Below are 12,124 nucleotides of genomic sequence, written 5' to 3' on the forward strand. Positions count from 1 at the left end.
AACTTATTGCACCAGTTTAGCAGTGCAGCTAAAAAGAACAGACCTAATGCCTGGCTCGACCGTAAAGCCATAAAGTATCACTAGCAGTTAGTGTATCCACAAAAGATTTCCTCGAACGGTTGCGGTGGTGAACAGATAAAAGACCGACTTACTGGACTTTAGTCGCATTTAGATATTGTTGTGTCTTCGAAGAACGAATCTCGCTGCATCGTGCTCAAGATAAATCACGTACGTACATACATACGCAATTAAAATAAGATCTACGCACTTTTATCATCGTGACAGCACAGTTAGCTCTCGATCGAAGCAACCAAGCACAGTTTCCTCATTGTTTAATCAAGCCGATTAATTTTATTGAAATTATTTTGCTAGTAAGTACGAGTTCATGAAAATTAGCCTGAATTTTTTCACAAGAAATCCAGTTTGCTTTAATTGAGAATACCATCACAAACTATCACAACAGATAGAGCAAGTTTCAAAGGCAAATAAAGTACATTACATATGTTGTCAACAATTGAAAGAAAAGGAAAGATCAAATAACTATTGTAAGCAATTCAATTGTTTTTGAAAAAAATTATCTTTCTATCACAAGATACATATTTCGGAGATGGTTTTATTGCAAAATAAGTGTTTTGCATTTTATATTTCTTTACATGTATATCTCTCTATAGAATAATTTTTATTTAACAGATAGTTTTTGTTAGTACAAAGCAGTAAATGCAATATAAAAAAAAGAACAATGCTGTTGTTACTTTTTTATGTAACAGAGATGTAATAATGCACATATTAATTTTATTAATGTATTGAATTGTAGCAAAATAGCGTTGTTTAATGTTTTTACTGAAAAATGATAACAAGTTTGGAAAGATGGAATCATGAAGCTACCACAAAGATGGCAAATGTTAGTACAATAAGACAGCGCATATGTAGTCGAATAAACGTTTATCCATATATATATAATTTATAATCTAAAAATTAATAATATTAATAATAATTATAATCTAGAAATTTCACTAAATAACGCTACAAACTTTTGTTACAATCCAATACATATGATCGTTCATCAATCAATATTATCTAAATATTATCTGTTGGGTCAGTCATGTTATCAGCACATGTTGATAAATTTATTCATCCATCTGCACATTTCAGGGGACAATCAAAATGTCCAGTTTTAGGATTAGTTTATTCCTACTGTTTTGGGGTGAGTTGTACAAATAATTATGTGATACTAATATAACGCATTGTTACTTTGTGTGTATGTTTCCTTGACCTTCTTGAATATATGTCGATTGAATTCTGCAGGAACATATGTCACGTGTGCGACAGCGTCTCTCAAAGAAACATTGACAGCTCCTGCATTCAGTAGAACCTATACAGTAAAGGGAACGTTATACATACCATATGCAGAGATCCGAGAACCTTTCTATGCATGGTACGACGGAAACAGTGGTTCCAGTCGGATTGATTACTATGGAGGTAAATAGAAAAAAGAATTATGAGGTTTTAATTTGTTCTTCTATTTTTAATTAGGTATATACATATATATATATATATATATATATATATAGTATATACAGTATATATACATGTGTTATATGAGTAATGTGTAAATTTGTTTCTTTGTTTGTTAGGAATGGTCAAAACCTTTCAACTCGCTCATAGAGGACAATATGGAGCCAGCCTGAAAATGGCACCTATCACTACAGAGACTGTCGTCAATGAAGAGACGTGTCTCCAAGTGAACGGTTCTAATGATCTGAAGATACAACCTCAATCTATTATTCCAGATGCTTCTGAGATGGAGGTAAGAAAACAATGATTGTATTATATTTGACTCCGCAGTTTATTCCACTTTCCACTACATCTATATGACTATGTACATCTCAAGTTCATCATCCTTTCATCAAGAAAGTTTCTTGAATATGCTTGATATAATGGCAATAATACAGATATTAAATATTTAGTGCATTGGAGAGGAGATGATCAATGGATTATTGTGTGAAAAATGGCGACTCGTACAAGAAGTCGGGGAGAAAATGAACAAATATACACTCTGGATACGTTACAAGGTGAGAAAGCAATTATCATTTGTAATGTTTAATATTCTTACCGTTCTGCGTTTATTTAATTCGAATTTTCTTACTGAAATTGAGAATACAAGAAGATATTGTAATAAAATCGTAAAACATATTTAGACAATGTTTTTATTATAAAGGAATTAATTGTAAATTGTAAATGTAAAACTGTGATAAAAATTGATGACTCTAATTGGAATCACCGGAATGAAAAAGATTAGGAAGGAAATTATTTTTGTAGAAATCGCCGTATTTGCCGCAAGTCAAGGAGCCTATTCCTGTGCGATATGAGATGAGAGGATTTAATAGTCTCTTGGGCTCACATTACGATCATTATTACTTGGAGTACGATTGGTATTCTTTTGACAAGCCGTCTGAAGATGTCTTCAAAATCGCAGAGAGTACGTAAAATTTGATCCTCACGGCATCCTCTTAATTTCTCTCGACAAAATAAATCTTTTTTTTCAAGTTATCGTAAAACTATTTTTTATGCCGAGTCGAATCATGAAGTAAAATACGCCTTATTTATTATTTGCAGATGCTACATGCGTTAGCTTCCCGGGCCCAGGCGAGAATCACATATATACCTTTAATCCGATGCGTGAATTTGTTCACAATTATGAAGATCATGTGGACAAAGAATTCGACAGCTTTAAGAAAGTTCACGGCAAGAGTTACAAGGACAGCAAGGATCACACGTATCGCAAGGATTTATTCAGACAGAATATGAGGTACTATTCGTGTGTACCGCAACAAGCGTTGCATGTTATCACTCTTAAAGGCAAAGATTATGCATAGAACAATTTCTAGGTTTATCCACTCAGTGAACCGCGCGAATCTGGGTTACCAATTAGATGTGAATCACTTAGCAGATCGCAACGATCTTGAACTGAAAGCTTTACGAGGAAAGCAATACACCCCGGGTTACAATGGCGGAATGCCATTTCCATATGATATCGAGAAAGAAATCGCGGGCATCCCCGATAGTATAGACTGGAGATTATACGGTGCTGTGACACCAGTAAAAGGTCTGTCATATTATAATGATCAAGCCATTATGACATTACTGTGCATGACATCGCACTCAATGTATATACTGATATACTAATTTGAATAGATCAATCTGTTTGCGGCTCTTGTTGGAGCTTTGGCACTACAGGAGCGGTAGAGGGCGCATACTACATGAAGTATAATAAATTAGTACGTCTGTCTCAACAGGTGAGTAACTTGTAAAAGTATCAAAATCTAAGTTTTCACTGTTTCATTGGTTACTAATAATCTTATTTGTCACTTTTTTTATGATCGTCATATTAGGTTAGTCAAAAAGATTAATTAGATTTGCAATTTTTCTCATCAATTTACATGTATATGTGTAAACAACAATGTCTGATCATAGACAACGATGGTGATTATTTGGTTGAATTTATTTCTACTGAATGCAATATACAGGGTTTACCAAAAGTATGGAATCCCTTAAATTTTACGGGAGCGTCTCGTTTGCCCACAGTGCAATTGCGCACATTGCGCACAGGTCAATCAAATTGCTTAGTCTGGTTGGGTTAGGTTAAATTTGACTATTTTATTGGCCTGTGCGCCATGTGCGCAATTGCACTGTGGGCAATTAATATCTTCCCAATTTTACGAAAACTATGCATTTTAGAAAAAACTGTTTCAGACAAAAGTAGGGTTTCAAGTAACGCATTCCATAGCAATATCAGTATGACCTTGAAGAGCGTTGTCAAAGTTACATGTAGATAACTTCCAATTTCTTAAATAAAAACTCCCATTGTTTATTGCATATTCTTGTAGTTTATCTCGAGAGCTTTTCAAAACACTGTAATAAAGTACCAGTTCTCGTTCGATCACTGAAGTCAAGCAACGTTGAGCACGGTTAGTACTTGGGTGACCGCTTGGGAACACCGTGTGACGTTGGCACCTTTTCTTTTTCCTATTTTTTAAAAGTTATCCATACTTCTGTGGAACGAACAAGAAGCATCATCAGCCAACATCCATACCACGTTGAAAGTACCAGTTCTCGTCTGATCACTGAAGTCAAGCAACGTTGGGCACGGTTAGTACTTGGATGGGTGACCGCTTGGGAACACCGTGTGACGTTGGCACGCGTCTTTTTTTTCTTTACATCTTTCCGACAAGGAGTAATGCCGGTAACTTTGACTTACGTCGACAATCAAATCGCGGCATACTGTCATAGACTGCGAAGTTCGACGATGCCTTTTTGTTTTTGTTCTGCCAGGATAACGATTTGGTATACATATAAGTTTTATCAAAAGTGTGGAAACCCTTAAATTTTACGAAAACTATATATTTTAGAAAAAACTGTTTCAGACAAGTTTATCTCCGTCTTGCAATTCTTGAACGTACTGCAGTTTGTATGGATGTAATTTCTTTTTTCTTAAAATTCTGTGTACGGACATGGGAGCAATATCGTGAGCTTGAGCTGCTCTATTAGCAGACACATGGAGATTTTTAATAAAACTGTAGAACATCAAGTTGTTTATCCTCATTACTTGCAGATGATGGCCTGTCTGACTTTTTACACTACCAGTTTCTTGAAAACACCGTATTATTTTCAAAACAGTGGATTTATTAATTTGACGATTTGGAAACGTGTCTTTAAATAGTCGAACGATTTCAGTGAATGATCATTCCTTATTACCCCATCCGCGCATCATAAGGATAATGATTCTTTCACGCTCCAATAATTCGTTAGCTATTTTTAGTCAAACGATTAATTTTCAATTTATTAATTTGTGAATTAAAAAGACAAAAGTCTTCGGCAGAAGCAGAGAGTGCTCTACTCTGAATGCTATCACCCTACCTGCGTGATTATACGCGAGAAAATAATACTGTACACCCTGGCGTTTTATACCCCATCGGAATATCGATACTGTAGGAGAGGGCCAGGGGAAGGGGAGGAGAGGGCAATTGGATCATTGAAGGCTTCCATTGGACTCTCAGGAAGGGAATCAATTCCTCTTGATTATTACTTTTAGGTAATGCTGACGCCAGCAATACCGTAAATTTCAAGCTCAATAACTCAAAAAGTACTTAATAAATATATATTTTATTATTATAGTGTTTTGAAAAGCTCTCGAGATAAACTACAAGAATATGCAATAAAAATTGGTGGTTTTCGTTTAAGAAATTGGAGGTGACCTACATGTGACCTTAACAACCCTCTTCAAGGATATACTGATATTGCTATGTAATGCACCACTTAAAACCCTACAACTTTTGTCTGAAACAGTATTCTAAAATGCATAATTTTCGTAAAATTTAAGAGTTTCCATACTTTTGGTAAACCCTATGTATGTATATCATCTATTATTTACTCTATACTTATATATATGTATATACAGGGTGGGGCAATAACTATTACCACCTTAAATATCTTCTAATTTATAAGGTCCAGAGGAAAATTTATGTAATCAAAATTATACGGTACGAAGGGGGCTAACATATGGCGATAATAATTTTTGTCCTGGTGGAGACGCTTCGAAGATATCAAGGTCACCTTCATTTTTTTTTAATAGGTTCGGTATGTTTTTTTCCATAACTTTATAGAGGAGCTTAAAACAAGTACGGAACTCATGACACAAAATTATTGAACAAGATTAAATGTAAATGAAAACGATAAAAAATACATTTTTATATTAAATGAAATTTACGTTTAAAAGATGTACGAAATGACGCTTTATTAGTATGTTTTGTCGGAATGTTTTGATTTTGACATTCCTCATAAATGAGGATCAACTTGTTCTTCAAACGGATACATCGATGAAAATAAATAGGATTTTAAATGTTCGACGCGAAGGCTGAGTGCGATTAGGATATCGTTCAGCGTATAAATTTTGCGCTCTCACTGAATTTTTTTGACATTCTCCATAAATGAGATCATTCTCCATCATGTCGACTTGTTCTTCAAATGAATACATCTTGCACGATTGACTTATCTATCGATACTACTTTTTATGTTTATCTTATCCTGTGAACTTATTAAGATGGCCTTCAAAGGGTCTTTGTTTTCATTGAAATAAGTTTACGTCACTATTTATTTTCATCGATGTATCCGTTTGAAGAACAAGTTGATCCTCATTTATGAGGAATGTCAAAATCAAAACATTCCGACAAAACATACTAATAAAGCGTCATTTCGTACATCTTTTAAACGTAAATTTCATTTAATATAAAAATGTATTTTTTATCGTTTTCATTTACATTTAATCTTGTTCAATAATTTTGTGTCATGAGTTCCGTACTTGTTTTAAGCTCCTCTATAAAATTATGGAAAAAAACATACCGAACCTATTAAAAAAAATGAAGGTGACCTTGATATCTTCGAAGCGCCTCCACCAGGACAAAAATTATTATCGCCATATGTTAGCCCCCTTCGTACCGTATAATTTTGATTACATAAATTTTCCTCTGGACCTTATAAATTAGAAGATATTTAAGGTGGTAATAATAGTTATTGCCCTACCCTGTATATAATATACATGTATTGTATGTTATATACGATATATATTATATGTATACTATATTTTACTTATATACTATACAGTATATAAGTATATAGTATACTTATATATAGTATATATACTAAATATAGTTATTGATACTATCTATTATCAATAAAATAAAATTTAACACAAAAATTGAACCGAACTTTTTGACTGACCCAATATTATCTTGTTTAGTAAATTTGTAATATTATTAATGTAAAGCATAATAATAAATAAAATCGAAGTATGCTATCATTATAGGCTCTCATTGACTGTTCGTGGGGCTTCGGTAATAATGGTTGCGATGGCGGAGAAGATTTTCGCGCGTATCAGTGGATCATGAAACACGGTGGTTTACCTACCGAGGAAGATTATGGGAATTATTTGGGACAGGTAAACTATTCGAGCATATTGGTACTCCTTTGCAGACAAGCTTATTTTCAGGTTTTTTTTTATTTGAGTACATTCCAATTTATGCAATTTAGATATTTATTATAATTGTTAGTTAAAAATGCAAAATAATTTTCGTAGTTTCATAATTTGACTTCTGACAAGCAACACTACCCAAGTGCCACACGCCGATTTTGATAAGCTTTGAATATGTTGTTGTCTAGGTCAAAATATGAGACACATATTTTTTTATACGGGCCCGTATCGCTATTAAGGGGGTGAAACACCCTCTTGAAAAAATCGGTTTTTATATTTCTTAGCGAATACCACGGAGTTAAAGGAGGGAGCATTAGGGTCTACTATGGGTGCGGGGTATGAAGCAATGGCGGGAGGGGGATTTGATCGTCGGCCATGTCTTTACGGGCTACTAGTAGTGTCACCTATCGACAATGAACTATATCATCTGTTTGTTTAGTTGGTAATATCGATAAGTTTGCACAATCTGAAGCAACAGAGGAATTCCTGCAGATGATGAACGACTTATTTGATATTTTTAATTCTAGAAATTTACGACAAAAGTTTTACAAACGTCCAATAAATCCAGATAATTACGAATCAGTTTTATGTAAACTGGAGGAATGCAAAGAATATTTGTTAAACTTAAAATTTGAAAATGGGCAATTAGTAGTACGTTCTAATCGTAAAACGGGAGTCCTTGGCTTTTTAATTAATATCGAAAGTTTGAAAATGTTATATCAAGATATATGCGATAAGGAACAAATTCTACCATATATACCGTTATATCAAATTAGTCAAGATCATCTGGAGATATTTTTTGGATGCATTCAAGCTTTTGGACGACAGAATAATAATCCTATTGTTAGACAATTCAAAGCTGCTTTCAAAAGATTATTGCTCAGAACAGAAATTAAGGGTGCAACAACGGGAAATTGTATAGCTCTAGATGATATACCTATATTAAATGCGACTTACACTATTACAACCAGAGGAAGTAATAAATAAAACTTCTACAGTCGTGCTTATGATAGATGTATAAGTTGTCCTGATTTTGTATCGTCGATCAAGGCATTTGTACATAGTTCACACATAATTCGTTTTGTTAAATGTCGAACAATAAATCCAGCAATATACGTAACAACTTCCGTAGCATATTCAGTTAAATTGGTAGTATGTAATAGAGCTACATATAGATGATCAAAATCAATTGCAACATTGTTTACATAATTTTCATTATTGATTTGATAATCATCTATCATACGCACGACTGTAGAAGTTTTATTTATTACTTCCTCTGGTTGTAATAGTGTAAGTCGCATTTAATATAGGTATATCATCTAGAGCTATACAATTTCCCGTTGTTGCACCCTTAATTTCTGTTCTGAGCAATAATCTTTTGAAAGCAGCTTTGAATTGTCTAACAATAGGATTATTATTCTGTCGTCCAAAAGCTTGAATGCATCCAAAAAATATCTCCAGATGATCTTGACTAATTTGATATAACGGTATATATGGTAGAATTTGTTCCTTATCGCATATATCTTGATATAACATTTTCAAACTTTCGATATTAATTAAAAAGCCAAGGACTCCCGTTTTACGATTAGAACGTACTACTAATTGCCCATTTTCAAATTTTAAGTTTAACAAATATTCTTTGCATTCCTCCAGTTTACATAAAACTGATTCGTAATTATCTGGATTTATTGGACGTTTGTAAAACTTTTGTCGTAAATTTCTAGAATTAAAAATATCAAATAAGTCGTTCATCATCTGCAGGAATTCCTCTGTTGCTTCAGATTGTGCAAACTTATCGATATTACCAACTAAACAAACAGATGATATAGTTCATTGTCGATAGGTGACACTACTAGTAGCCCGTAAAGACATGGCCGACGATCAAATCCCCCTCCCCGCCATTGCTTCACCCCCTCAGACCTATGCTCTCTCCTTTAAGGCGATCCTGGAGTGGCTAGGGAACTAATCATACATCTAAATTTTCGCATAAACTTATCTTTTTATTGATTGCATAGAATGAAAAATCCTTTTCCACGAATAAAGTAGAAACAATAACGCGCAGTGGTGGCCACTCGACTTAATGCCAAAAACGGAAAAAAGTTAAAAATTACAGTTTTGTTATCGGCTTCTATAGTCTCACCTCGTACAATAATTTGCTTAATATAAAAGTTATGCACTTTGTACGTACAAAATATGCATGACCACCACTCGGGATAGAATGAAGTATTATTAGGGTGCTTTTAAAAGTAAGTTTTGAAGCGTAGTAAAAAAGAAACGCTTCTGCAAAAATTTTGATGCATACGAGCATACCAGCATACAAAGCTAGTGAAAAAATAGTTCACTAGCAACTCCAGGATCGCCTTAACTCCGTGGCGAATACCGTGGAAACAATAAAAAATATAAAAAAAAGGTTCAAGTAAAAGTTTTATGGCTTCTAATGTACTTCATAACAGTGCAATTAGATTTTTCGAAAATGTCATTTTTCGAAATCCCTCCCCTCTCAATTTTTCAAAAATTTTTAAATTTATCTTTCAATAAAACTTAAAGCATATTTAATGTCAAATTCAACCATATATGATAAAGTCATATTCTGAAAACGCATTTTTCAAAAAAAAGCTAAAAGTACCTCTATATCGCTATATACGCGCCCCACCTGTATTTGCGTTTTTAATACGCTAGTTACTTTTGGCGACAGTTTTTTCGCAATCTCATAGAGATAACAATGAAGTCAGGAGATTACTTTTAATAAACAAAATAAGTTAGGTTCTCACTCTCTGCCGGACCCAGAAATGGTCAACGTGAAACTGGCAAGAAATTTTCACTTTTTTAAAAACTTTGTCAATATTTTTTTTTTAATTAAAAAATTTATAATAATTTATAATATGTTTATAATAAAAAAAAAAAAATTTTTTTTAATATTGAAAAAGTTTTTAAAAATGAAAATTTCTTGCCAGTTTCACGTTGACCATTTCTGGGTCCGGCAGAGAGTGAGAACCTAACTTATTTTGTTTATTAAAAGTAATCTCCCGACTTCATTGTTATCTCTGTGAGATTGCGAAAAAACTGTCGCCAAAAGTAACTAGCGTATTAAAAACGCAAATACAGGTGGGGCGCGTATATAGCGATATAGAGGTACTTTTAGCTTTTTTTTGAAAAATGCGTTTTCAGATAATGACTTTATCATGTATGGTTGAATTTGACATTAAATATGCTTTAAGTTTTATTGAAAGATAAATTTAAAAATTGTTGAAAAATTGAGGGGGGGAGGGATTTCGAAAAATATGACATTTTCGAAAAATCTAATTGCACTGTTATGAAGTACATTAGAAGCCATAAAACTTTTACTTGAAACTATTTTATATTTTTTATTGTTTCCACGGTATTCGCTAAGAAATATAAAAATCGATATTTTTCAAGAGGGTGTTTCACCCCCTTAATAGCGATACGGGCCCGTATAAAAAAATACGTGTCTCATATTTTGACCTAGACAACAACATATTCAAAGCTTATCAAAATCGGCGTGTGGCACTTGGGTAGTATTGCTTGTGAGTTGGAGTATTTCGCGCCCTTTTAGTTCCATTCCGTAAATATTTGATTCCATTTTATCAGGAAGAAAGGCATTCTAATGTGACAAATTTTGATCAAGGATTACAAGGATTCAAAATAAAAAATAGAGGCAGACAGAGAGATGTATAATATATAGGATGCCAATAAAATTTGATATTTCTTTCATGCAGACACTCACGATTAATACGTGTGCAAAACAAAAATTGTAAAAATTATTGCTCTTCTAGGATGGATACTGTCACATAAATAACGTGACGTTAACCGCCAAGGTCACGGGTTACGTTAACGTCACTCCACAGAATGTAGACGCATTGAAAATCGCGATCTTCAAGCATGGTCCTATTTCTGTTGCTATCGACGCGTCCCATAAGACATTCTCATTCTATTCTCATGGAGTATATTACGATCCAACTTGCGGTAAGATTTTTCGATTCATGTATAATTACTAATGTCTATCAAAACTTGTTCATATAGTTACAAAAATCTTTCAAATTCCATTAAATCATAATTGTATATGAGTTTGTCATTCAATAAGAGAAATTATTTTATTTTTGACACAGGCAACACCGAAGATAAACTAGACCATGCTGTTCTGGCCGTTGGATACGGCACTATGAATGGAAAAGGCTATTGGTTGATAAAGAATTCCTGGTCGAATTATTGGGGCAATGATGGATATATCCTTATGGCTCAAAAAGATGATAATTGTGGTGTTCTTCTTGTCCCTACATATGTTACCATATAATGATATTTCTCCTTTAACTTTTGCGTCAATTTATCGCGTTGCTTAGAGCTCTCTGATATATCCAAGGAACAGACATATGAAAAAATAAGATATAATTTATATATGTACAAATGAGAAAAATTAGAGGCTGTATAAAATATATCTTAGATACTCAATACAAGTTGTTAAAGATCGTATTTACTGTATACGTTATGTGCGTATGAAAACATAGATTGTAATAATAAGAGAAAATAAAAGGAAAGTTTTGCAATTAGGAGAAGCGTTTAGTATCGAAAAATGTTTAGCTTTAGGAGAACCGATTGAGTATAACACCAGAGATATCAACCGCACAACCTAGAGGTTTTGTTTGAAAAACAAAATTTTAGATGTTATTGTTTAAGACGCCAGATGCAGACAAGGAGAAAAAACATACAGCTGTCCTCCCTTATATTCAAGGCACAACAGCTCGCAGATCAGTAGGGTTCTGAGTAAACACAATATTAGTGATCTTCAAATCCCAAAACAAGATCTCTCAATTATTAAGGATCGGAGACCTCTCTTGGCAATCCCAGGTGTACACAAGATCCTGTGCTCTTGCGAAAAAGTGTGAATGGAGACTGGACACTCCGTTTAGTACAAGACTACAATCCTGGCTTCTTCACAAGGTTACTTTATCAGAAAACATCGTGAAGGTTTAAAAATTTTGAAGCATTCTGACAACCTGACCATGAAGTGATAGAGATTATCAGGTAAATCCCATTTGGTACGCTACCATCCCAGTTTTTAATTGGCCAGCTGATCAATCA

At 33.6% G+C, this 12,124-nt stretch overlaps 1 protein-coding gene, 1 long non-coding RNA gene and 1 other non-coding gene across 4 annotated transcripts; all 3 read left to right on the forward strand.

The window, feature by feature from the left end:
• Positions 1 to 25: 25 nt before the first annotated feature.
• Positions 26 to 11,592, forward strand: LOC105284622 (digestive cysteine proteinase 1). 2 transcript variants are annotated; one of them, XM_026968406.1, is made up of 12 exons: positions 26 to 228; positions 1,153 to 1,204; positions 1,306 to 1,479; positions 1,635 to 1,807; positions 1,968 to 2,072; positions 2,320 to 2,479; positions 2,617 to 2,809; positions 2,889 to 3,106; positions 3,196 to 3,296; positions 6,863 to 6,994; positions 10,822 to 11,011; positions 11,155 to 11,592. In XM_026968406.1, exons 2-12 carry the CDS (start codon positions 1,165 to 1,167, stop codon positions 11,337 to 11,339), a joined length of 1,671 nt encoding a protein of 556 aa, XP_026824207.1. In that variant the 5' UTR covers positions 26 to 228; positions 1,153 to 1,164; the 3' UTR covers positions 11,340 to 11,592. The 2 variants fall into 2 exon arrangements, with proteins under 2 accessions (XP_026824207.1, XP_026824205.1); XM_026968404.1 differs by lacking the exon at positions 26 to 228 and adding an exon at positions 456 to 545 and having other exon boundaries at positions 11,155 to 11,339.
• LOC109611315 lies at positions 3,303 to 3,878 on the forward strand. Its single transcript, XR_002193676.1, has 2 exons — positions 3,303 to 3,539; positions 3,754 to 3,878. It is a non-coding gene; the product is annotated as an uncharacterized LOC109611315 (long non-coding RNA).
• On the forward strand, positions 4,080 to 4,198 carry LOC113563566. The gene has a single exon (XR_003407489.1). It is a non-coding gene; the product is annotated as a 5S ribosomal RNA (ribosomal RNA).
• Positions 11,593 to 12,124: the final 532 nt, after the last annotated feature.

This window comes from Ooceraea biroi, chromosome 1, assembly GCF_003672135.1.
Source record: "Ooceraea biroi isolate clonal line C1 chromosome 1, Obir_v5.4, whole genome shotgun sequence".
In the NCBI taxonomy this organism is placed as follows: Eukaryota; Metazoa; Arthropoda; class Insecta; order Hymenoptera; family Formicidae; genus Ooceraea; species Ooceraea biroi.

What these genes read in the sequence shown, in the direction of transcription:
- LOC105284622 (XM_026968406.1), top strand. Translation starts at nt 1,165, where the DNA reads ATGTCCAGTTTTAGGATTAGTTTATTCCTACTGTTTTGGG. An exon ending in CAGATGCTTCTGAGATGGAG is followed by an intron (nt 1,808 to 1,967) that starts GTAAGAAAACAA and finishes TTAAATATTTAG; the next exon opens with TGCATTGGAGAGGAGATGAT. An exon ending in ATATTACGATCCAACTTGCG is followed by an intron (nt 11,012 to 11,154) that starts GTAAGATTTTTC and finishes TTTTTGACACAG; the next exon opens with GCAACACCGAAGATAAACTA.